Consider the following 27652-nt stretch of genomic DNA (forward strand, 5'->3'; position numbering starts at 1 on the left):
CGTGCGCGCGCGCGCGCGCGCGCGCGCGCACGCTCTCTTTCTCATTTCAAGATAGCATAGTAAATAAAGAAAAAGAGGTAAAAGATTATGTTGTTATTTCCACTAACGATCCAGTAAACAGTAAAAAATAAGCTATTTTTAGTATTGGGGGAAAATGGTTCAAATCTTTGTTTCTGTTCAAAATAGTCTTACATGATTTAAGTAATTCAGTTGAAGAACTGCTAAATTAAGATAAATATCCAGATTAATTTTTAACTAAGTATTTTAAAACAAAAAATCAAATCACGTTGATTGCATATAGGTGTTTTTTGGAAGGGGAGGAGGTTAAGACACTTGTACTGCAATGTATTGGACACTCCCATGTGGTCTGATCTACAAAGGATCTTTTTACATAAAGAGCTTATTGATAATCAAAATTCTTGATCTCCTTTTGTGAATCCCAAGATAGCAGAGTAATGCTATTGTTCTGCATCTTTTGATTGCTAAGGACCGGAGACAATCAGAGGTGATGCACTTTATGCTTTCTTCTCTATCTTGATTCTGTAATCCTGTGTAGAATTTTGGTGGGAAGAGTCTTGTTCTGTTTGAAATCTGAATCGAAATGAGATTCCCTATTGGTGCAGCGTCATGACCCTTCCTGTCTAACCATTCAGTATTCCCTAAGCATCTTTAATAAGGAGCATTGCCAACTATTTCATGCCTAACTGTGTGTGCATTACAAAGGCACTGTAGCTTTTTGTCCCCTCACTTTCACTTCTTTAATCACAAACCATTTGAGAACCAAAGAGGTTGATAAGAAAGGTATTTAGAGTAATCAAAAATCTACTTTTATCCAAGTACTCAGCTATCCTCTCAGAAAAACTGATAGCAAAAAACAAGATCAATTTTTATATTCTTTTTCAGATTCTTTTCCACTACAGGTTATTATGAGATATTCAGTATAGTTTCCTGTGCTATACAGTAGGTCCTTGTTTATCTATTTTATATATAGTAGTGTGTTTATGTTAATCCCCAAATCCTAATTTATCACCCCACTCTGCTATCCCCTTTGGTCACCATAAGTTGTTTTCTATATCTGTGAGTCTATTTCTGTTTTGTAAAGAAGTTAATTTGTATCATTTTAAAATTCCACATATAAGTGATATCATGATATTTATCTTTCTCTGACTGACTTACTTCACTTAGTGTGATAATCTCTAGGTCCATCCATGTTCTGCAGATGGTATTATTTCATTCATTTTTATGGTTGAGTAATATTCCATTGTATAGCTATATACCATATCTTCTTTACCCCTTCATCTGTCGATAGACATTTAGTTGCTTCTGTGTCTTGCCTATTGTAAATAATGCTGCAGAGAACATTGGGGTGCATGTAAAAAAAATCATTTTTAAAAAATAGTGAGCAATGGTATATATTTAAGTGTCTCCAGTCCTGTTTGGCATATTTTGTATATACAGGTTTCATCCTGCCCCCAATTATAGACTCACATTTCTTCCCAATAATAAGTGATTTGTAATCCATCAGCATACAAATATCCTGGCAATTTTTGAGAAATCAACCTCATGGAGCAACCAAATAATATCCCCTGGGAAGACAGGAATGATGTGCGCAGGTCATTACTCTCAGTTACCCCAAGCCTAAGTTAGTAGCAGGCAAGGGAGATATTTCTATCATGTAGTGACTGGACAGTTGGCTGAAGTTGGGTTTCTTGTCCAGTGCAGCTTCTGGACATTAGAATTGTGCTTCTTATAAGATCTTTGTTCCCACCTCCTTGGCCTTGGAGTTTCTAAAAGCAGATCCACAATAAGACCATGCTTAGAGGCATTTGGCCTTTGGTTTCTACAGGGCTCTAACTTTTCCCAACTTCCCAATTTCCCCAGGAATTTTCACCCACACCCTTTCGCTCTCTCATAAATAAATACACAAATTGTTTTTCTGCCTCCTCTTCTCTCATAATAGGTCTTTCAGACTCTTGGAGAGGAACATAGTCATCTGTTAGAACAGACCCTTAAATCCATTAGCAAGTAAAAAAAAAAATATTTAGCCTTCCTTAAGAATAGAGGGAACTTTGTCTTAAGAAACCCAATGTTCATGCCTGGCTCGACTCCCAACAGGGAAAAGGGGATGCTTCACTTTGTCCTGGGAAGCAGGACCCCCAAAGAAGAGATTGAATGGCTTCATCTGATGTAATGAAAAGGAAACTTTAATTTTCATATCAAAGACACAAGTTTAAGCTTTATATATTGTTACAAATTAAAGAACAAAATCTTAATTCACTCAATTTCCTTTTAAATTGTTACTTCATTCTATTTTCCTTTTTTTTTCTTCTTTTCCCTTCCTGTTCCACATTTACATAGAGTATGTGCTGTAAAGCAGTTCAGAAAAATTATTAAGATCCCAGGTCAAAGGAAAAAATAAAATTAAAGAAAAGCATCTACTGGTTTCCTCTTTCCTCCAAAAAGATGAAAGACTTTTAGAGTTTTTCAAAGGCTGCTATAAAATGTCCAAATACTCACCAAGGCGAGTAGGCAGTAAACTATAGCTGAAAGAATACCTGAATGGAAATATTATACTATTTTAATGACTTGGTCAAGTTTTTCAATTTTTTTTAGTTCTCAGCTTCTTTATCTGAATATGAAATGTCTACTAGATCTTACAATTATAGCAATCTATGAACCTACCCCATTCCCAGCTTTTTCTTACCCTTAGGCATTATAACAGTTTGATGATGTCTAAAAATCACTCCTATTTATTGACTCCAGACAACTAAAATATTGTACTAACGAGATTCAAACCTTCTACCTCTACCCAGCCAACTACACACATGCTTTCACTTGGACAGAATTCTTTAATGTCAGATAATCCCATACCACGTATTTCACAGTAATGATAAAACAAGGAATAACATATATAGAGAGAGGGAAATGTACTTGCCTTCATTTATGCATAGGGTACAGTGGTCACCCCTGGCCTCCTGCTTTCTTCTTTTTTCCCTATCAAGTCTGCTCTTTTCTTATTTGTTCTTATAAAGATGTGGATGATTGTAGATATGCAAGATATTAGTATTGCAGTGGTATGTACATTTTAAAAGAGAACAGAGATGGAACTCTAACCTCGGTATTTCAACTATCAGTTACGGATGAAGGAGATTGCGGGCTCATCACTCTTTGGCACCTCTGAAATCATTTAGTGATGATTCTGCTGGCAGAAAATTCAATGTGTTGAATGAGACTCTTGGACAAAACAAGAACAGAATGGTGTCCAAAGGTGGCACAAGTCCACGGGAAATATAAGCTGAAAGAATATACTTGTATAAAACATGGAGGAAAAATCAGTCTGTCGAGATGTTCATTATGGGGTTATTTGCTAAACAGCCAAAACATGAAAACAACAAATATAGCAACCACAGAAAAGTAGTTTCAATCATTAGCTATTCAGGTAAGAGAATTCAATCCTTAAAAGTGATAGTTATAAAAAGCAAAGAGTAACATGAAAAAATGTTTTTATATTTAAAAAGTAGTTTTCAAAATTTGATATATACTAACTAAAAATCCATCTCTAGAATGGTACAGCAGGAATATTTGTCTGTTTCATTTTGAGCACCCCTATATCCCAGGCATCTTAAACAGTATCTGGCACATAGTAGGTGCTCAATAAATATGTGTTGTGTGACTTTATTGATGAATCATTTAAGGTAAATATTGGAAGATAATACACAAATTAATGCAAAAATGGATTTATATTGGGGTGTGGAATTATGAGTACATATCTGTCCTGATTTTCTGAACTTTTTCCTCTCTTCTCCCACCTTGCTCTCCATATATATTCTATTGATATGCAGTAATACATGTTTTTCGGTCTCCTTCTACTTCAGTACATATCAATTTATGTTTATAATCTGGGCAAAAGAGATAATTTTATGAAGAGGGAAATTAGAAATTTAACAAAAGACAGATTGCATTTTTTTTGAAAAACAAAAATCAAGACATAATATGGTATGTACTTTGTGTAGCTATAGTCCTGTCTACACCCAGGGACAGTACATAGCACAGAAATGACTTCTCTCTGTTTCAGTCATGAGCTAGTTTTTCCATTGTACATTTATTCCACAGTTAATAAAACAGCAATTCTACTTGTTTTTAATGTTCTGCCAATGAACATACTGCTAAGAACAATAAGTATAAAATAAATTCTCCTAGTTTTTCAGAGAGAATTCGTCTTTTACCATGAAGTTTGGCCAAGTCAGGCAAATTAAATCTAGACAATAAACCTTCAATTAGACATGTTATAGCACAGACTTATGTGTAGAATCTCTGAGCAGATTGCAGTTACAGAAATCAACAGATATATAACAATATGCATTAGCCTCTGATTTTAGTTGAGTTTTAGTAGCATGTGAAGCCTGGGACAAACTGCACTGTATTCAAACTCAAAATTGTAACCTGGTACACAGCTTGATACATAGCATTGCAGATGCTTCTTTTCTGTTTCAAAGTTATTTTTCCATCCATTCACTCAGTTTACTTCCTTGAGAAATGCATTTGCTAGCCGTATGATCTTAGATGAGTTGCTAAACTCTTTTGGCTTCACTTTCCTCATATGTAAAGTGCAGGTAATATTTGTCACTGTCTTATAGTTGCTGGGATTGAGTTAACACATGCAGTGTATAAAAGGTCCTGTTATATGATAAGACCTCAACAAGTGTTATCTCCTTTTACTGTGCCCCAGGCACTCTGCTAGGTATTGAAGGTATGGTGATGAAAAAGGATGGCCTTAGTTCTGGTTCATGGCAGCTTGTAATCTAGTGGGTATGTTTATTGCAAGACAATTTTCTGTGGACCTCTAGAGTTTCTGCATGGCTTGTAAGCAGAAGCACTGACAACCTTTTGTCCTGATTATCTTTCCAGGGATGTTTATATGGAGAACAACCTTGGAAGATATAGTGTATCCCCCTAGAGCAGAGAGCTGTTCATTTGTTATCCATCATAAAAAGAAAAAAGAGAAAAGAATGCCTCTCTTTGGGACAAAGTGTGGGCAGGCTTGCTTGCAGCCAGTTCTGAACGACTGACATTTCCTAAATTTGAGATTCCTTTTCTGCAACCCATTTCATGTGCATGTGTCACCTAGATCTTGTCATTCCTCCTTGTAGGAATCGGGGACTCAGGCAATCAGTGCAAATGCTGATATTTTAGATACAGCCATGCTGTGAATAAGAAATACCTTTTGTTTCGGATGCAGGACTTTTTTGCCTTCTATTAGCATCCAAGTTAACTTGTTAACTTGCAAGTTGGATAAAATCTCAGATTCTTCACAATTCCTAACAATCATTAGGCGAATTATGAGAAGTGTAAAACATATCTGTATAAACAGAAAAATGCACATATACATATATTCTCGTGTATGTAGAAAAATCGAGGATGGCTAAATGTTATAGGAACATTGTACAGTAGGATGGAGTCGGTAGTTAATTTATTGAATTGACACTGAAAACCTTAGAATTAGAAGCAAACACAAGAATCATGTGATCAAAACTACTAGCTAATGCTGAAAGGTTATGCTGATCTTGCCTCCTACTTTTTCTCTAGTGCATAATAGAATAACCGGCACATAGTATGTGCTCATTGGATATATTGTTTAATAAATGAATAGGTAACTTATGAATACATTTATTAATAAATGTGTTCTTTTTACTGCTTGCCAATTTCCATAATTGGGTAGGTACTTCTGCATGGGAAATCCAGTCCATTGCTGAACATCTTTCTTTGGAAGTTCTTCCTTACTGTATTAGTCAAGCTTCCTTACTATATTATGTTGTGATAATATAAAAATCACAAAATATTAGTGAATGGTATTATGTAATAAAAAGTTTATTTCTCTTCTCATACCATCATTCAATATGGATTAGGAAGCTCACCTTCCTAATGGCTTTCTCTTTCGAGGAATGTGTCAGGAATTGGGGCTCTTCTGTAACATTGTTCCAGCTAGGGATATAATGAAAATGGCAGTGTTGTCTCTGGCATACTTAATTTGAACTAAAATTTGATTTCTTAAGCTAAATTCATTGATTCCAATTCCTCCCTTGGAGCAAAACAAAACAACAGCAGCAACCACAAAAGTTTGTTCTTTTCCACATGATATGATAGACATTCAAATACTTATTTCCCCTTGGTCTCTACTTTTTCTAGCCTAAATTATCATAGTTTCTGTAATCATGTCTCAAATGAAATCATTCTCAGCTACCTTACCATTTTGATTATTTTCCTATGGACATCCCTTAGGTTGTCGATAACATTTAAAGCATATCACTGAGTACTGAATCCATCTGAATATATTCAGATATTGTCAGACAAACAGATTAGAAAGAGCCTAATTTCCCATGATTTAAACTCTAGAAAGGCCCGTGCCTCTAGTCGTTCACATTATTTCATGAAATTATGGAACACCAGGCAGGATAATATTTTTCAGTATTAGTGGATGCTGGCCTACCTCATTCCACTTTACCTGGTCACCTCTCCTCCCTTCAGGGCACTAGACTTCAGGCAGGCATTGCCTCAAGGAGGAGTAGCAGCTATAGAAACTGGACAACAAAGATATCAGATTCTTGACTTCTAAGCTTTGAAAAAAGCCACGCAGGAATACTGGAAGATCCAGTTTTTCCTGACTTCGATAAGAACTCTCTGGGCTAGAAGAAACAGGGAAATGTTGTAGAAGAAGCTAGAACATTAGACACTGGTGAAGGCACAGGAGAGCAAGTTTCGGGCGCCCTGTCCACTCTCCTCCCACCCTCACCTTCAAAGTCAGCTCCAGAAAAGGGAGAAGGAGCAACGAAGTCAGGCGTGAGTGGAACTGGAAAAGATCGAACAGCCAGGCCCTTGCCCTCCCTCTGGCATGCTGAGAGGGTGTGATAATATAAAAATCACAAAATATTAGTGAATGGTATTATGTAATAAAAAGTTTATTTCTCTTCTCATACCATCATTCAATATGGATTAGGAAACTCACCTTCCTAATGGCTTTCTCTTTCGAGGAATGTGTCAGGAATTGGGGCTCTTCTGTAACATTGTTCCAGCTAGGGATATAATGAAAATGGCAGTGTTGTCTCTGGCATACTTAATTTGAACTAAAATTTGATTTCTTAAGCTAAATTCATTGATTCCAATTCCTCCCTTGGAGCAAAACAAAACAACAGCAGCAACCACAAAAGTTTGTTCTTTTCCACATGATATGATAGACATTCAAATACTTATTTCCCCTTGGTCTCTACTTTTTCTAGCCTAAATTATCATAGTTTCTGTAATCATGTCTCAAATGAAATCATTCTCAGCTACCTTACCATTTTGATTATTTTCCTATGGACATCCCTTAGGTTGTCGATAACATTTAAAGCATATCACTGAGTACTGAATCCATCTGAATATATTCAGATATTGTCAGACAAACAGATTAGAAAGAGCCTAATTTCCCATGATTTAAACTCTAGAAAGGCCCGTGCCTCTAGTCGTTCACATTATTTCATGAAATTATGGAACACCAGGCAGGATAATATTTTTCAGTATTAGTGGATGCTGGCCTACCTCATTCCACTTTACCTGGTCACCTCTCCTCCCTTCAGGGCACTAGACTTCAGGCAGGCATTGCCTCAAGGAGGAGTAGCAGCTATAGAAACTGGACAACAAAGATATCAGATTCTTGACTTCTAAGCTTTGAAAAAAGCCACGCAGGAATACTGGAAGATCCAGTTTTTCCTGACTTCGATAAGAACTCTCTGGGCTAGAAGAAACAGGGAAATGTTGTAGAAGAAGCTAGAACATTAGACACTGGTGAAGGCACAGGAGAGCAAGTTTCGGGTGCCCTGTCCACTCTCCTCCCACCCTCACCTTCAAAGTCAGCTCCAGAAAAGGGAGAAGGAGCAACGAAGTCAGGCGTGAGTGGAACTGGAAAAGATCGAACAGCCAGGCCCTTGCCCTCCCTCTGGCATGCTGAGAGGGGCAGCGGCCTTCCAGGGATGTCACCACGGCAGGGGAAATGAGTAGCGATGGCTAAGCGGGTGTCAGGACTGAGAAGCCCAGGCAGCCATGGGATCCCCTGCATGGCATAGTGCTGCAGATGCACTGTTTCCCTGCCCGTCATCCAACCCCACTCCCAATAGCCTAATATCGTTTCAGGCAGGAGTAGAAGTGGAAAATCTGAAGTGTCCAGTTTAATCTCAAATCATTGAATGTATCCAGAAAAAGTTGAAAAAATCCTGAAGTGAATGAATTCACTTGCATCTGACTACGATTACCTTTAGTCCTCCTAAAGGCAGAGTTACAACAGGAAATAGGTTATGTCTTAACAAAATACGGGCAACACTTTTGCATTTCTAAGGACCCAACTTAAAAATGTTTTGACAACTATAGATGGTTTGTCGTGAATGGACAAGGTAGTGGATTTGGATTTAGAAGATCTAGGTTTAGGTCACCTTCTCTATGTATTTGGCCCAGGAGAATTTCTCTCTTAGCAACAGTTTTATCATGAAAAAACATGTACATATTCTAACTTTCTCAGAGGCAGAATGAGGATATGAAATGACGTAAATGCCTGGAACATGATTTTGTAATATATAAACTGCCGTAGAGAAACACTCCAGTTTGGTGCTTCTCATATTTAACATGCATAGAAACCACCTGGAAGATCTTATCACAGTGCAATTTCAGATTCAGCAGGTTTGGGCTGAGGCCTGGGGTTTTCTCCTAACAAGCTCCCAGATGATAAAGATCCTGCTGGACCACAGACTACACTTTGAGGAGCAATGCTGTAGTTAATGACTAGGTTTTGCACATTTCCTGACCTGGAAGTAACAATTAATATTCAATATTGCATCTCACATTGCCCAAGAATAGCTTTATCTCTCCCATCTGTTCATATCAAGTTCCTCATATTTGTAGCATATCTGAAGTTGATTATGTCATGACCTGATTATCAAATGCTCTGAAATTACTTTTCGATTTTTTAAAATATTTGTTATTATCCATAAAGAACATGGTGTGCTTCCAGAGAAAGTATAAACAAACAGTTCAGTCCTTGAGAATTTATGAGAATTAATCCTACAAAGTTGGCAGCAGATATGCCAATATTTCAGTTATTCACTTTTAAGAAAGAATAAAATTTATGTTTGGATACTATAAGTAAGAAAACTGGACAAGTATTAAGGAGGCAGAGGTACTGTTTTATTTTCCTTTGTTTGTGTGCGTCCCTGTCTCCTCAAGATTCCAGGTTGGTGTATACAGGGACAGGTTATCACTCGTGCTTTTGTCCCTCTGGTGAAGACCACTGCTATCTAGAGCACAGAATATCATTGTAGACATTGGAGATGAATGTCGTCTGTTCAGCTATAAGAAAAAGTCGTAGACAAGAAACTGTGGCTTCCTATGATAGAATGGATAAAATTATTCAGAACTGCCAAAATTACATGTCAACTTTCTTCAATACCCCTTTGAGACAGATTGCCTGGGTGATCACTTAACCACTTGATGCTTTGATTTCCAAATCTATTGTGAGGATTAATGAATTATTATATGTAAAGTGCTTAAGACATGCCAGACACATAAGGTTAACTATGATTATTACTGGTGTTATTATTAGTATTATTGCTAATATTATTGTTACTTAATTTCCTTATCTTGTTTTCTGCTATAAGTAGATAATTTCAGGAAGTCTATCCCTAACTATACTGCCAGGATGGAGTTGATTTTGCAGTCTCTCTGGACACTAACATATGAAGGATAAGCTACTATAATTTATAGTTACTGGAGATGATATATATCTCCTGAAATCTCAGTGGATTTTGTATTTTTCTGTTGTACTACAGTTCTACTATACTAAAGAGACTGCTTATGTTAAAATCCTTAGAAAATGAAAAAAAAAGTATTTTCAAAAGTATTACTCATCATACCCAACATTTTGACATTATTCTAAAGAAAATATGAAAATTAAGCTAAAAATAATGAAAGACATATTTTCTGTCTAATAGTCACATAAAAAGTCCTTAGCATTTGTGTTCTTCCTATATGGTGTTTAAAGAGACCAAAGCAAGACCATTTATATATCGACAATCCACAACATTTTCTGATCACAGCAACAGTCATTCAATTCAAATTAACCTAAGCAGGGTTACACTGTACCCACTTTTCATGCTGTGCGAACTACCAAAGAAATATCTAACTCTTCCTCTTCCCTCATGGAATTTGTCTTTTGAATCTTTTCATGAGGGAGGCAGTTATGATCATTGAAATGATCAGAGCATAATAGAGAACAACAATAATAATTGCATATAATCAAGTCACCAAATATAAGGTGCAAGCAACACAAATTATAATAGTATAAAGGAATTTTCAAATGTTAAGATATGCTTCCCAAAATAAGTGCTGCTTACAGTGCGCCTTGGAAGTAGGTGGGATTTTGAATATATTCCAGGTATCCACAGCCACAGGGACAATAATGTGAAGACAACCTCTCCAGTGACCTATCTATACAATAAGAACGAAGTGGGCAGCTGGGATGCAACTAAATTACTTTTAGGACTTGATGATGTGTGCATATCTTTGGATGCATGGAACAAACACAATGTGTGACAATCTGGCAAAAAACAAGCAACAAAACAGAGGAGTAATTTTTTTGTTTCATAAATCTATTGGCCTTCAATGTGGTCCAAAAAGTTTTCCTTAAATACAAAGCCTCTTTTGTGCTTATTAAGCAAAAATTACCTATACAAATCATGACTTGCCCTCAGTGTTCTAGGTTTACACCTCTTGTCCAAGGAATAGTGCAGCCTACAGTGTCCCTTTGTGCCCAGTGTTTGTGGGAAGCGGTGGGACACAGCGTTTCCTCTCTGCCTTCTCTCTTCTGAATGATAGCAACATGGGACTTTGGCTTCATTTACCCTAAAATACTTAAATAAAATTAGAAAACTAATGTATGAAAAATGAGAAACAAATTCAAACCAGATTATGCTGGCTGCTGTGATTTATTAGTCCATTTGGTCTTTGTCTGTGGGTTATTAGCCCGGTGGGTTAGAACACAGTGCTAATGATGCCGAGATCAAGGCTTTAGTCCCTCCTGGCCTATTTAGCTTTGTTCCATTCCAAGGACAGAACTGCACCCATACCAGGCCAGACTTCATGTGAATATATTCCACTTGTCAGAGGCTGACAGAGAGAATGTAGTTAGATTAGCCCAGATCAGCCATTACTACCAGGAAAGCTAGCAAAGCAACAAACAACCAACTCAAAGTACACATTGAACTAATGGTTTATTATTATCGTCCATGAGAACAAATGATCCTGTTTCTTGGCGAAGTACGTACTCTGTGCTGATTTGTTGATGCAGGCTACAAGTGTCTTGGTATCTCTTCATCTCATCTCACTGTTTCCCAACTTGGATTCCTTTATTATGAAATCTCTATAAAATATATAAATAAAGAGTATATAAAATCTTACAATTCCAGCCAAAATTACTAGAGGAGAAAAAATTCAACAAACTCTACAGAAAGAGCATGCTGACTGTTTCGGGAATATATTCTAATAGTAAACAGAGGTACTAAGAGAGAGTCGCGATGAACCTCCAATGAGTCACAGATTGGTGAAGCAGGTGATGCTATTTGCTGTATGTCTCTGCTGGGTCCACTGGAGATATTTAAAGTCTCACTTTTTATGAAACAAATCAAACTAGGAGGATTAAGGATAGCCTCCTTATTAAATTGTAAATAGATGAAACTTCATCCTCGGAGTCTTTACATGAGATCTTCAACTTGTAATGAGCACCATGTGCTCTGACCTAAACACATCATAAGAGAAGTAAATAAGACAGAGAAGTGGCACGTTACTAGATGTTGAAAATCGTCAGGAAAAAAAAATAGCATCTTGAATCAGAGTACAAATAATATCTCTGTAAAAAACCCTGCCTAAGAAATTCTTGCATGAATGTTTTTAAAACATTCTGCAGGGAGAACATGCTGACTCTTATAAGCTTACCCATTAAATCTCACCAGGCTGAAGAGAATAGAATAATGCAAAACACAACAGGCATGTGCCATGCACAGCTCTCACATGTCGTATGCCCTAGACTGTCCTTGAATTCACAGGACTGGATGTTTGGCTTGTGCGTTTTTAGAACAGAACTCTTAAAAAGACCCCCAAATTATGTTTTTTTTAAAGTATTTAGTTATGCTGTGATAGGTCTTGTTCCATATACAGTATGAAGTTTGTCTGTTTCACAACTTGCTGAGGGAGGTTTGTGATAGGGAAATAAACTAACATTTTGAAATTCAGCATGGGTCAGGTTCTCCCCTATGAGCTTTACATATATTATTTATTAATCCTCACAGAAGCCTTATAAATATAACTATCTCCACTTAGACATGAGAACACTGAAGTTCAGAGTTTTGTGTGGTGCTGAGGTTTGTGCTCTTTTCATTCTTCATGCGAGTATCTGAAGGACCCTTTTGACTCTGATTTTACTAGTCACCCCACAGCACAGCCAGCCCCTGCCCTCTTGGTAAAGAGCTCAACCACCTGGTAACTTCCCTAATCACTGTCCTCTACATGGCTTGCTGTCCTGTCCACCTGCCTACTCTGGCCACTCTACCCTGTTCCATTCAAAGTCTCTGTTTCCTGAAACTTAGGCCACCTTTCTGGTAATATCAAAAGCTATTCAAATTTTTTCTCCAGTTTTATTGAAATATAATTGACATAAAACCGTATAAGTTTTGAGAAAAAGGAACCCTCCTACACTGTTGGTGGGAATGTAAATTAGTGCAGCCACTGTGGGGAACATTATGGATGTTCCTTAAAAAGATAAAAATAGATTCTGCAATCCCATTCCCGGGCATATATCCAGAGAAAACGCTAATCTGAAAGGATACATGCACACCAATGTTCATAGCAGCGCTATTTGCAATAGCCAAGATGTGGTAGCAACCTAAGTGTCTATCGACAGACGAATAGATAAAAAATGATGTGGTATATACACACAATGGAATATTATGCAGCCATAAAAAAGAATGAAATAATGCCATTTGCAGCCACATGGATAGACCTAGAGATAATCATATTAAGTGAAGTCAGACAGAGAAAGACAAATATCATATGATATCACTCATATGTGAAAAATAGACTCAAAAACATAGGAAACAAACTTATGTTTACCAAAGGGGAGGGGGGAGGCATAAATTAGGAGTTTGGGATTAAAATGTACACACTACTATATATAAAATTAGATAACCAACAAAAAGGACCTACTGTATGGCACAGGGAACCATACTCAATGTTTTGTAATGAATGTAAATAAAGAATATATATATATAAAACTGAATCACTTTACTGTACACCTGAAACTAGCACAACATTGTAAATGAACTATACTTCAATTTTTAAAATGATTAAAAAACTGTATAAGTTTAAAGTGTACAATGTAATGGTATGACTTACGTACAGCATGAAATGATTACCACGGTAGGTTTAGTGAGCATCCATGATCTCATATAGGTACGGCATTAAAGAAATTGGAAAAAAATGCTTTCCTTGTGATGAGACCTCTTAGGATTTACTATCTTAGCAACTTTCATAGATAATGTACAGCAGTGTCAATCATCTTTATAATGTTGTACATTACATTGCTAGTACTTAATTATCTTATAACTGGAAGTTTGTACCTTTTGACCACCTTCATCTAATCCCACCTACCACAACCCCTGCCTCTGGTAACCACAACTCTGATGCTATTCAATTTTTAATAGATTATTAAGGGAACCGAATAGAAGAGAAAAAATTAAACATAAAAGTACTTTTGAGAAAAGAACTTCTCAATTCTACCCAAAGAGAAAATTTTGAAGCTACTTCTGTGATCCCTAGCAATCAGCTTTTCCACGGAACTTGAGAACTTTCAGGAGCTCCCTATCCACTTCTTTCCAAACTAGTTCTTAAAGCCAGAAACTCAGGCTCAGCGGGAAATTTTAATTAAATTGACCCACTAGACAAATAATTGATCTAAGAAATTTGTATGAGGCTTATCAATTCCTTGGTGAAACTATCTTTTTAACTCTTTCACACAAACACATGAAGTTAAATATATACATAGGCTATTTCGTTAGACTTAGTGCTCATTAATTATTATATAATATACGGTATAATAATAATTTTTTAAAAAATACAAGTGTTTTGGAATCAGACCTGGGGTCAAATCCTGGCTCAGCCACTCACCAGCTAGGTGACCTTTAAAATATTTAATTTCTCTGACCCTTAGCTTTTGCATATCTAAAATGGTAATACCAACTACTTCATGGGATTATTGTGAAAATTAAATGAGTGAGAGTAAAGGAATCAGTGTAAATGCCTGGTCCATTGCAGGTGCTCATAAAATGTGAGTTCCCTTTATCATCATCTTGCCCATGAAAACAGAAAAATCATAAACACCTGATCCATATAACCCTCCATTATTCTTCATCCTCTCATAAGACACATGTTTTAAATCACCTAACAAGCCTATAACCTACATTTTGGGTGGCGAAACATCTACTTTTTAACAAAGCCTATCCCTACAACTGTGACCATGTTGAACCCAAAAGGAAATTATCCTTTAATAAAGCATACAATCATTACTTCATTGAATAAGTATGATATAGTAATGAGTATGAATAAAACATATATACTTTATCCCTTCATGGATCATAATGAGGAGACAGGAAAAAAAGGTTAAGAAAAAGCCTATATTTCAAAATAGGATAAATACTAGGAAGGGGGGTGTGAGCAGGTTGTTATTGAGAGAGTAGTGGGGGCAGAATGGGGGTGTACTTTACATTTGAAAGTGTCTTTGAGGAAGCATGTTTAAGCTGAGCCCTAAGATAGTAAGTAGGCCAAGTAGGGGGAAGAACTTTCCAAGTAAATAGTGCATGCAAAGACTGAGGAAGAGGGTTCATTGGACTGAAGCAAGTGGATGGATGACATGTGCTGGAACACATTTGCAGAGTGGACAAGAGAAAATAGATAGGAGGCTGCGGAGGTAAGCTGGCAGAGGCAGAGAGAGAAGAGAAACAGAGACAAAGAGAGAAAGAGAGAGAGAGGGGAAGAGAGAATTTATGATAAAGAAGCATTATCTTCACCAGTGAGTTAAAACTTAGTAGAACTAGCCCAGAGTTAAGAGTAAGATGGGAGACATGAATCTATTATTCCTTGAATCTAAATCCCCACATGGCTCTCTTACATTATGCATATATCTTGCCAATTTGAGTATGATTTTAGCGTTTGAAGATTAGTGTATTTTTAAAAAAAGATATGGCTCCGAAACATGGACCAATTTTTCACCTGGTTGTCAACCCAAGAAAAGGCAGTCTTTTCAATGCTGGAGGTTAAATTGTCTGTGTCACACTTACTGAGTCACAGTATATGTGATCCAGTTCATTGTGGGGCTTTGATGAAATTGTCAATAATAATTTGGACCATACATGGTTTCATTTGCTTTATTTATTAACTTTAGAACCTCATATAAGGTATATCTCCAATCTGTAAGTCTTGGGCTCTGGGCTGGATGCTAATTTTTGTAAGCTACTTGCATAGAGAAGTGATGTGAAGATGGATGAGATCTCTTAGGATGAGAGGATAGAGTAAGATGAGAAAAAGGCCCAGGAAAAGGCCCAGACTAAGAAGCTCTATATTTAGAGTTTAAGTAGAGGGGGATTTGATAAAGGAAACTGAGAAAGAGTAGCCAAAGTGTAAGGAGACAGATTAGCAAAGAGGGACGTCATGACAGGATGTCAAGAGAAGAGGCAATTTGAAGGAGGGATTAATCCACAGTGTCAGAATTTACAAAGCATCAGTTAGGATGAAGTTAAAGACAAACTTTGAACTTGTTAACATGACCATTACTGGTGACCTTAATACATTTTTGGTGGGGTGATGAGGCAGAAATCTGATTGCATACGGGTGGAAGAGTGAATAGAAGAGTAGAATGTGGAGAAAGTGGTTTTGCGGGATTTGAGAATGGTGGACAAGACAGGAGAGAGTAGTCACAAGAGGATGGGGGTAAGCATGCCAGAGGAACACAGTAAAGTTGCTGGGCATTGAGGAGGGCCCATTGAAGGCAGGTGATCCTAAATGACAACTGCAAAAAGTGGTTTTATTGCTTTGCATGTGAGTTTTGACCTTCTGTTTTTCCGTCTACTCCATTAGTATTATTAGACCCACTCTTAGATCCAGGCAGCCAGAGTCCTTCCCTGGCCCCTGAGCTTCAGAGAACCTCTCACTGGTTCTCCTCCTATTGTGCCTCTCCTCCGAGTAATCTGTAGGGCAAGGGGGGACATGCTCACCCAAGTTCTCCCTTCTAGCACCCACTCCCCCACTAAATTGTTGATTAGTTTCCTATTGCTGCTATAACAAATCACCACAAACTCAATGACTTAAAGCGATGCAAATTTATTATCTTACAGTTTTGGGAGGTCTGAAGTCCAAAATGGTGTTGTTGGCCGGGCTGCATTCCTTCTGGAGGCTCTGGGCGAGCCCACTCCGTGCATTTTCTAGCTTCTAGAGGCTGCCTGTACTTCTTGGCTTGTGGTTCCTTTCCATCTTCCAAGTCAGTGATGGCTGGAGAGTCGTTTTCACTTCACATCAATATGACACTGACTCTTCTGCTTCCTGTCTCCCCTCTTAAAAGGACCCTTGCGAGGGCTTCCCTGGTGACTCAGTGGTTGGGAGTCCGCCTGCCGATGCAGGGGACACGGGTTCGTGCCCCGGTCCGGGAAGATCCCACATGCCGCGGAGCGGCTGGGCCTGTGAGCCATGGCCGCTGGGCCTGCGCGGCTGGGGCCTGTGCTCCGCGACGGACAACAGAGATAGGCCCGCGTACCGCAAAAAAAAAAAAAAAAAAAAAAAAAAAAAAGGACCCTTGCGATTACATACACTGGGCTCACCCAGATAATCTGGGATAATTTTTCTATCTTAAAATCTACTCACTAGTAGCCTTAATTCCATCTGCAATTTTAACTCTCTTTTGCTATATGATAAACCTATTCATAGGTATTATTCTGCCTAGAACAACCATGTTTATGTCCTCAAGACCTGGGAATTTTCTGAGCAGATGAAGCAAGTCCACTCGCTCAGAGTGGTAATTCCTAGAGCAGGCTGCGTTATCAGTGGGCCAGAGTGCTGGCCAAGAATCAGCTGTTTGGTGGCCTGGGAAGAAAGAGAGTTTGGATACACATGCTGAGATGTCCAACACAGGCACTGCAGGTTCCATGTGTTCTCCTACACTAAGACCCTAAGTTAAAGACAAGCCTGGTTGTCATCTCTCAGAAACAAAAAGCTGCCCCCCTCTTTGCCCTATCTTACCCCAAGAAATATTGGGAAAATCTACTTCAAGTTACCCCTCCAAATAAAACTGGCCTGGGGAGTTTACCCCACTAAATTCCAGCTGGAAAATTTGGAAATATTCTGGGAAAGTTGGTGGGTGGGCCCAAAAATATAGTGACTGTACACTCCTGACTCAGAAGAGTTGGGAACATTTAAGGTCATCTAAGTATTCTATTAAAACTATGGTGGCTGGGATAGAAAAGAGTGGGAGGATAAACACTGGATGGGTAGGCTTGAGTTCCACATCACTCAACCAGAAGGTCCGTGGTGGAGACTGAGAGAAGAAAAAGAAGGTAAATGAGTAATTTTTGAGGAACTTGAGCTCAGAAGTGCAAATTATCAAGTTCCATCCCATCACTGAGTTATTCCAAGTAATTGTGACCCCCACCTCTGCGTGACAGATATGAAAATGAGTACACCAGTGGTTAGATCGAATTCTCCGGTGTGGGTGATTCACTATTGTCAAATATAATCTGCCTACATTTCCCCTCACTCCTTTTCCACAACTCAAGGTTCACCAAAGGATAATCTCATCTAAAACCTCTTCTTATATGCATAAATGGATATGCACGAATAGGTACACTATGCACACCCACATATAATGTATGCGTGCATGTAGATTTACATATGTGTTTGTTTATAAATAGTACTGTGGGTGATAAAGAACTGAACTAAGAGTCCAGAGACCTGGACACTTTGGTTTTAGTTCTGCCTCCATTTCCCTAGGAGATTTTAATCTGACCACTTGTTTGCTTATCTTTGAAAGAAGATGTTTTAGACTAGGTGATCTTTGTGATCCTTTTCTATTCTAAAACCCTAAACATCTACCGGGGTCGGGGAGTAAGGCACATCTCTTCTCCTGTCAGAACTCCAAATTAGCTCTCCTTAACAGGAATGATCCTACTTTTTATTAATGAGCAAACAAAGACTCCACCCTTTGACGGGTTATTTTCTCCTTCTGTTCTGTCTATGCTTCTTCTAGATTCTAATTCTGTCTGGGCAGAATTTATCTTCCTTTTCTCATTTTCTTCCATTGCTGCAATATGGAAATGAAGGGAGGTATCAAAACAAAGATATTGCATTATAGAAAGATTTTGCCAAACACCTCCAGACTTTTGAGTCCATGACTTACTAGGATCTGAGAACTACATCTTTGTCATACAGTAAATATTTGCAGCATACTAGATAGAGGCTCTATGGGGCACAGGGAAGATACAGAAATTGGGGTATGAACATGTTGGATCTAGTTCTGCCTTTAGTTTCTAAGTCAACAAATATAGCCTGAACACCTTTTAAATGTTAGATGTACAAGATATAAATGGTCTCAGCAATTGTCCAGTGGAGGAGACATATTGAGCACATAACTGTACAAGAAAATAATCAGTTACAGATATATTAAATTATCTGAAGATAAAGTTAGTGGTGTTAAGCAACCACGCTTCTTCCTAGAAAGGGAGGTCTCAATTCAAATGGCTGAAGGGACAGTTGCAGGAGATGGTGAATAGGTAGGGGCCAAAATTTGAATGTTAAAAGAGTTGGGACTGTGGACTGTGGGGAGGTGCTGGGAAATTGTTTTTAAAAGAGGGTCATTACTTTGTTGGATTTGCAGTGGCTGGGCTGGAAAAGAATAGGAGGACAAATCGTGAAAAATGGATCAGAAGAGGGTTGAACTTGGGGCCTGGAAATCAGGTAGGTGCCTCTTGCGGGATTCTGGGTGAGAGATGCTGAGTGAACTAAGGATCATAGCAGCAGAGATAAAGAGATGAGTGGAGTCAGTAGAAAGGTAAAAGTGTGGATGAAATGGACTCCAAGACCAGATGTGGGGACTGTGATGTTGGATGATTCCCAGATTTCCTGCTCAGCAACTAGGGTGGGAGTTTCAATACAAGAGGAGGATCGGGTTGGGGCTATGGGGAAAATATTAGTGCTATTACGACTGAGGTTCCTAATGAACATCTATGTGGAGCCATCCAGAGAGAAACTGAATAGATGAATCTGGAACACAGAAGATGGGTATGACCAGTGGTTGTCAACCTGTGAAAAGGCAGTAAAAAACATTTTAAATAAACTTGTATGTCTCTTACTGATTGGAATACTCCTCCATTACAAAGAGTACAAAATCTAAACTGTGAAATCTCTTAATAAATATTTTTTAAATTTTCAGTGGTTGAAAGAATGAGTGAGTGAATAGGAGCTGCTGTGAGTAGCCAAGAGTTCCTATCCAATTACTATAGTTTGCATATTTGAGTGTATGAGTGAGGACATGTGTGAGTGTATATGCATTTATATATTTGTGTATCTGTGTAGTTATACATAGCCACATACACATTCATATAAAGATTAACAATACAAACAATATATTAGTACTGTACATCTGCATTAGTCTGCTAGGGCCACCATAACAAAATACCACAGGCTGGGTGGCTTAAACACAGAAATTATTTTGTCACAGTTTTGGAGGCTAAAAATCCAAGATCCAAGTACCCTCAGAGTTAATTTCTGGTGAGGCCTCTCTTCCTGGCTTGTAGACTGAGGCTTCTCACTGGGTGTCACAAGGCTTTTCCTCTGTGCCAAAGCAGACAGATCGGTGGCATCTCTTCCTCTTCTTATAAAGACACCAGTCCTAGATTAGGGCCCCATCTTTATGACCTCATTTAACCTTAATTACCTCCTGATAGGTTTTGTCTCCAAATACAGTCTCAGTGGGGGTTTGGCTTCAACACGTGAATTTTAGGGGGACACAAGTCTGTCCATTAAGAACATCAGAACGTTTAACATCTAAATTAACTTCTCCTCAAAGGATAGTCTCTGTGAAAACAAAAGAGATTGTTCTGTGTCATATATAGGGGGAGGGATACACTTGGTCAGAGAGTTTGCTTATTTATAAAATAAGTATAAATCTTTTCTGCTTTACCTGATTATATTGAAATACAATTATATTCCTAGGAACAAACTTTTCATTTCCGAGAGGATTGTAAACCACGTGCAAATAAACCTTTAAATAATAGCTGGATGGGTTTAATCGACTGTCACTGTCTGTTGCTCTGTGGAAAACGGGCTGAGAAAGCCAGAAGAGGTTGGCGACCCGCAAGGAGGTCATACCATGAAGGTGTTAACTTAAAGCGGAGATTGCTTATGGAAAACCGCGTCGCATTCTTGGCACGTGCGCGCTTGCAATGAAGTTAACTTTCACTTACAGTTATATTAAATGTAGGAGCCAATTCCAGCTCATTTTGCGCCTGCCGTTTTACCTCCTAGTACACTTGGCCTTCCTTTAGCCTTGGCCTCTAGTTTGGTGTTCCTTGTGAAAGCTCCTTGGGGCTGGGAAGCCCTCGCCCCGGCGCCCAGGTGACAGGAGATGGGGTAGGAACCCGTGGAGCTTTCAGGGCGTGGAACCTCTCGCATACCATTCCTTCCCTCCCACCACCACCCCACTGCCGGGAGGCGGAGAGAGCTTGCAACTTCTCTCCAATCCGCGGCCGGCCCTCCCCGGGGTCCCCCTGCTGGGCGACCGGCCCGCCACCGACCGAGTTGGAGGAACTTCGCGGAGCTCCGCGTCAGAGCCGGGAGAGGCGAGGTGCTCCCCCTCCTCCCCTGCCGGCCCCCTCCCTCTGCCCCCGCCTCCCGGTCCTCGCCCAGCCGGGAGCGCCGGTGATAGGACGAGCCCCGGGCGTGCATTGTGTATATGCAAACCAGAGCCCGGTTCCCCAGGTCTGCCCGACCCCGGCCGGGGCTGCGGCTGCGGCTGGCGCTGCCGTGGGCGCCGCTGCCCTCGCCCGAGCCCCGCACTGCCATGCTCCCGCCGCGCGGCGGGCCAATGCGTCCCTGAGTCGCTATATAAGCGCAGGCCAGGGGACACCCGGAGGGGCTGAAGATGAGGGTGCCCGCGCATGGGCCCCCGCCGATTGCCAACCCCTCCCGAGCCCGCGCCCCGCGCGGAGCCCACGGCCGCCGAGGACCCGCCTTCGCCACAGTAGCAGCTGGGGCTGCGACAGAGGCGGCAGCTGCGGCGGCGCCTGTCGCGCGAGCGCGTAGAGCAGCGGCCGCAGCTCCGGGGCCGCCGCTGCCCCGGCTGCCATGAGTTGTGCGGAGGTGATGTATCACCCCCAGCCGTATGGAGCGCCCCAGTATCTGCCCAACCCCGTGGCAGCTGCAACCTGCCCCACAGCCTATTACCACCCGGCGCCCCAACCTGGCCAGCAGGTGAGTCACCGACCGGGCAGCCTGCCGGGGGCGGGGGCGAGGGGCAGCCAGAGTATCGGTCTGGGGCTCCCAAGACGTCCCTCTGGGACGGGTGGCGCGGAGGATGCTGAGACTTGCGGGAGCGCCCTTGAACAGAAAGCCATCAGAAGAGAAGAGACGAGGCTTCGGGAAGGACGAGCTGCCAGGTGGATGGGTGGGGATTCCAAGCGAGGCATTACCTGGCTGGGGGCTTCAGGGAGCTCTTGTCACCGGCTCAGAAGCTATTCCTCATAGCCACCCTAGCTCTTAGGGCTCAGTTCTCTGAAGCTCACCAAGGGCATCTGTCTTAGGAGTATGTGAGTAAACTTCCTTTAAACCAAATATTTTGTTTCCTTTGAAACGGTGGAGTGTTTCAGGGTTTTCTTGATTAAGAGGATGAAATGTGTCACTGACATAGGGGAGGCTACCTGGACAGTGAGCCCATGGAATGACTTTTCTGGAACTTTTATAGTGGAACCTGGGTCTAGTGTGGTATCTGTCAAATGTTACTAGAAGTTCTCTGCAAAGTCTGTCATCTTCCATATTTAGGTGACAGGGATTGTTCCCCAAATTCCTCATTCATTTTTAATTCCATCAAAGCACAGAGATGTTATGGTTCAGTCTGTTGGACAGAAGAACCCTTTCCTTTCCCAGCTAAGAGGTAACCTTGGGTCACTGGATGCTGGGTCTCCACCATGCCAAGAGTGACTGAATGCTGTTGGATAAAAAGGATTCAGGAACTAGGGAGATGATAAAGTTCCTTTAGAAGGGAGAGTAGGGTTCTGGGGAATTAAGCGCTAGGTACCCCTGGACGTTCCTCCCTGTTCGCCCGCAGTGTGTCAAGGCTTAGTTAGCGCTACATAAAACACATATGTGAGCATGTGGCCAGGGGCTGTACCAAAATAGGGTCCTGAGACTCTGGGAGTTAGGGTGGGTTGATTTGGTGAGACTTAAAAAAATATACATACTCTGAGGTAGAGACACCTATCAGGGATCTAGGTATGGTTCCGAAACTAACATCCACAGAATTTATTGATTGACATTTTTTTTTTTTTTAGTTTCTTAAAAAACATATATTTTATTGTGGTCTTCAGGGTTTGGCTCTTTAATTAATCTGGCCATTTAATTTATTTCCTCTACCCCTGTCTCTTTACTAGATTTATTGTGCTACTCTTTGGAAAGAAATTATAACTTCTGTTTAGCACTTAGGGACTGAAATTCAGCTGATTCTGGAAGAGTACGTACTCTAGATTTATCTGCTGAACAGTATGAGCTTAACCAGGACAACTAGGGCAAAAGAGGAAGGAGCCCCACTTTCTAGCTATCTTTTTTTTTTTTTTTTCTTCATCATCTTCAGCATTTCAAAGCAAGATTACTTTTAGGGAGGGGAATGGGAAAACATTTTGTAATTTGTGATCAAGGGTGACAGGTTAAAACATTTTGGTTATGCTCTTTTTCTTTGGCTTTAATATAAAAGATATAAGTAATGGAGGAAACCATTTAAGTCCAAGTCAGGCAAGTGATGTAAAGAGACGCTGGATATCCATTTTCTGTGTTTTATGAACACTGTGTCACAGATGAACCACCCTTTCCTTCTTTACTTTCTTCCATCTCAGAGACTGTAGAGGCCTTAAATTATCAATTGGAATGTGGATGAGCAACAGCCTCAAACTTTACTAAACATTCAGAAAGGTATTTTTCCCCTTCAAAAATAACTTTAGCAGAATAGTTGTGAATAAGGTTTTATTTTCCAGAGTTGTGAAAATAGTTCCATTAAAATACAAATCTCTATGGGGGTTAGAATTTGAATACTTTTTTGAGCTAGAAGATAAAATTCGATATCAGAAAAATTATAAATAACTAATCATGAAATTTAGCTTTCAATAAAAAATAACTCCAATACCTTACCTAACTTTTGCAGTTGCCCCAAAACTCAGTTCCCAAATCGCATTATTTTGCTAAGACGGTCAACAAACCAAAAAATGAGCTTTCTTTTTCACCTGAATTGTCCACCTCGATGAGTGGCACATATTAGTAAATAGTGATCAATTTCTGTTATCCTTTGAGCTTCTGTAGATATTGTTTAAGTAGATGTTGGGCTGAGTTGAACTTAAGAACTTAGTTGAGAGGTGTGCTTGAAATTTTCATGTTGCTTTTACTACACTGGCTTGTTCGAGATTACTTTTTTGTCAGGTAAAGCAACTATTTGACTATATAACTGGCTAGCAAAGTAAAAAGACAATAGTGTAACTACTGTTCTTTTACTGTCAGGGGTTTATTTTGATGACCTATATTTTCTGTTGGAAACAGAGTAAATCAGGAAATTCTTATCAGGCTGACAGCATTTTTAGACTATGTGGTGCGTGGGTGAAGTGGGACTAATATTGACTTGGCCCCAAAGTAGTCATCTGAGAATACATATTTTGGTTGTTTTTGCATTCCATAAGGTTTTATCATTATTATCCATGAAGATTGTTTTCTCCGTACGTGGGAAGTGACCCCTAATAGCATCTTGCCTGGGAGACAAAAACAAGGGCTACGAGTCCTACTGTATTTGAAAAATTGACTTGTTGAGGACAGGAAGCAGAGAAAGTGATAGAGTTACAAAGTTTAATGGTCATTTAGAAAATGTTAGAAAAGAGAGAATTAAAGTTTTGTATCATTTCTGTATTTTCAATTATTGTAGTGTATCTTTGAACTGATTTTTTCCTCAAGTCCATATACCTCTACAGTCCTTGTAAATTATTATCTCATGGTGGTTTATTATGATAGATTACATAGCAGAAGTTCTTTTTTAAATAGTAGAAATTAATGCTGCAGGCACATGTATTCGCAGCTTTCCACCTAAAAGTACAATGTAATTTTGTATAATTACAAGTGTAAAAGGCACTTGGAATTTTGTTTCATTTTTTTAATTGAACATATTATAAATCATAGGTGGGTAATAGGTTAGTACCTTAAAAACAGTGAACTGCGTATACATCAGGCTGCATTGCAGTGTGTTACTTAAGCATACAGTAGGCTAAGTGAATCAAAGTAAAATGTAAATATACCTAAAGAGTCAGTTTCATAGTCCCTGACGTTAATTCCTAGAAACGGCGTGGCTGTGCATAAATCTAACAGTGTGCTTTATAGAGCCAGGATTTGCTAAGGGATGCTAAGGTCTCTGTGCCCACCATTTCTTCATTGCTTGAACGCATCAGTCCCTACCAACTCCTCAGGAGAACTCTCGACTTAGTCTCTCAGCACGTGCTCCAAAGGCATGATGACACTGCAGAACGTGTACAGAAAGGAATGCGCTTGTATCCCAACAGTGACAGTAGGAAAAAAGAAAAAAAATTCAAAATATGTGTCAGGAAAAATTGAGGGAAACAATCATAAATTCCCTTCATACCCCAAGGATTCCTCATCTTAAATGCAGACAATCTGTTGTCTAAAATCTCCCTCGCCCCATATTTTCATAATGTTAACATTAGGGAGATACTTAAAGCAAAGCTTTCAGAACTGGGTGAGTTCATAGGTGAGGTGGTGAAAGCAGAGGAGAACAATCGCCCATTCTCTAATTGTGCATAGGAGTTTTTAACAATCGCACTTTGGGCTTCATATAAGTTAGAGCATATTGACGCTGCTCTCTTCAGGGGTGACAGCTGGGTGAATATGCAAGCATGCTTTCACTTAAGAGAATTAAAAGTCTTGGGAGGCAGAACTCCAGTTCTAAGTTTGTAAGGAGTTTTTCAAACACTTTCTCTGGACTCTGCCACCTTGGTTAGGTCATAAAATCTGAGATTCTGTTTGTTAGGAAAAAACCCTGGGAAAACATACTTCAACCCCTCCTTTTACAGATGGGGAAATGCATGTTTATAGGGCTGAAATGCCTGGCTAAAGATTTCAAAGCTAATTGGTGACAAAATTAGGACCACCGGATCCCCTGCTTCCCAGCAGAGCATCTTTCCACCATACCATGCCGTCTCCCAAGATTTTATTTTTTGCTATTGCACAATAGGCTTATTTTTGTCTTTAGTGCTCCAAATCAACTTTTTGATAAAGAAGATTAATATGCAGTAGATTCTTTGGCCTTGGAGCTTGAAATTCTTTCCAAGTCCTTGGTAGTGTACGTTTTTAGTTTAGGCATTCCAAAGTTGTTTTGCAAGCATTTGTATTATGCTAATGACTTTTGCTATCCGTGTTGCATCCTTTGCTGATGAAGCAGAATATCCACTTAGCAAATGAACATGTATTTATTTGAAAATAATATGCAGGAAGTGGTATTAACAGTCAGCTTTAAGTGCCTCATATATCATTGCTGTTCCAACATAAGTTTAGATTTATTAAGAGGAAAGCATACAATTACATTCTAAATAGTTTCAATACACAGCCCACTTATTTAAGTTGGAGGATATAATTTTCTTGCAACTGTAAGCAAGGACTTAAGTAGATTTATAAGAATTCATACAGGACTTCTTTGAGAGAGAACAGCCCCTCTGATTCCAAACTACACAAAGTAACTTGACTGTAGAGACTTAGAGCTTCAAGTGCCCCAGAGCTTTATGCTCCCAATAACTTTCCAGCCAGAAAATTCAAAGCTAGAAGGAAAATTGAACTTTGAAATAACTAAACTGAACTGTTGTCTCTGGCAGTCAACCAGAATGGAGATTACAATACGGATAGTAAGGGCAGGCTTGAAATCCATAAAATCATGTGCAGTGAGGCTACATTCACCAGAAAAACCAAATGCGGGGACAAGGAAGCATTCTGTGGAAATTTAAGTGAAGGGATATTTTCATTCAACGCAAGGGAGTCCTACTTCACTTAGTGCTTGGTAAAGTCTCACATCTCATAGAGCTGGAGATGATGGGGACATGACTCATAACAGCGGAAATGAGGGGAATCAGTGGGTAGAACGATCCGGCACGGTGCTTCCTTGGACAACTACAGAAGAGATGCTGTGTTAACCCGGTTGGGCAGTATGTACATTTCTGTCTTGTGTTTTTCTGTGCAAAGGGGATTGTCAATAAGACTAAAAATATTATGCACAAGATGCCTAAGGCAGATTCTAAAGCGAACTCGAGAGTTAAGTGACTGCCGTTCGAAAACGCGGCCACTTAACTTGAATCCCATTCCCATTGGCCCTATTTCCAACTGGCTTTAAAAAGAAATCTCAAAACTGATACATCTAGTAATACATAACAATTTAAGGTATTGTCTCTAGAAAAACTTTTTCATTCAAGAAACAAAAACTCTCCAATACTTGAATTTCAGACTCTGGCAGAGATAGTGGAGGAAATAATTTTGGTCAAAACTTTGCACTGACTCTTTTAAAAAGCACCTCTTTCAACAGCTGGTTTTCTGCTTTAACTATTCATTTAGGAAGACCCTAATAGTGACTTGAACCATTAGACCCAAACGTCTGTTGCTAGAAGCAAGTCATGAATGCCATATTTATAGATATTTCAGTGGATACCAGATTTATTTCAGTAGTTTACAAGTATGGTCTGAACTGGGATAACTGAACTATTTTTCACTTGTCTCATACTTCAACAGAGGAAAAAAAAAAAAGGAAAGAAAAGAAAGGAAGAAGGGCCTAAACCGAACAGGTGTCCTTTCCTCTTAAAACTATGTTGTTTTAGTGTGCGAAAACACTCGTCCTTGGGGGATGGGGTGGGGATATTTGAAGGATGCCTCCTTTCTGGTTACTGTGAAGATAGCTAAAGGAAGTACCCAAACGAATGCCTAGGAATTGGGCTAGATGACCTATGTCTGCAAATGAATTCGCTTTCAATGACCTGTAGGGTTTTTTTGACCAGTGTCCTGCAAAATCAGAAAAGGCAGCCAACGTAAGAAACAAAATTAAGTGTGAGTTTGTCTAGAGCTCCAGCATGTTGCTTATTAGCCTACAGAGTTGGACGAGACCTCTGAGATAATGAAGTCAAAATTCCTCATCTTCAGAAGAGGAAGCTGAGGGCCAAAGGTTTTGGTGCCTTACCCAGATTCGTGGACTAGTTTTGGTCAAATCCCCTTAACCATTCCATCTGGGCTTCTTTAGAAGCAACAA

General features: G+C 39.5%; 1 protein-coding gene and 1 pseudogene across 3 annotated transcripts in view; both read left to right on the forward strand.

Annotated features, from left to right (window-relative positions):
- Positions 1–21414, forward strand: part of LOC102986904 (zinc finger protein 670-like) — a 97925-nt pseudogene extending 76511 nt beyond the window's left edge.
- The window catches only part of VGLL3 (vestigial like family member 3), a 44363-nt gene continuing 38038 nt past the window's right edge, over positions 21328–27652 (forward strand). For 2 of the 3 annotated variants that reach the window (XM_007114555.4, XM_007114556.4), the window contains exon 1: positions 21336–21582. In XM_007114555.4, coding sequence (XP_007114617.1) covers positions 21457–21582 — 126 coding nt within the window. In that variant the 5' untranslated portion in view covers positions 21336–21456. Of the gene's footprint in view, positions 21583–27652 lie in introns of all 3 variants that reach the window. The other variant, XM_024120164.3, reaches the window with a different exon arrangement.

The sequence above is a fragment of the Physeter macrocephalus genome, chromosome 1 (assembly GCF_002837175.3).
Source record: "Physeter macrocephalus isolate SW-GA chromosome 1, ASM283717v5, whole genome shotgun sequence".
Lineage (NCBI taxonomy): Eukaryota > Metazoa > Chordata > Mammalia > Artiodactyla > Physeteridae > Physeter > Physeter macrocephalus.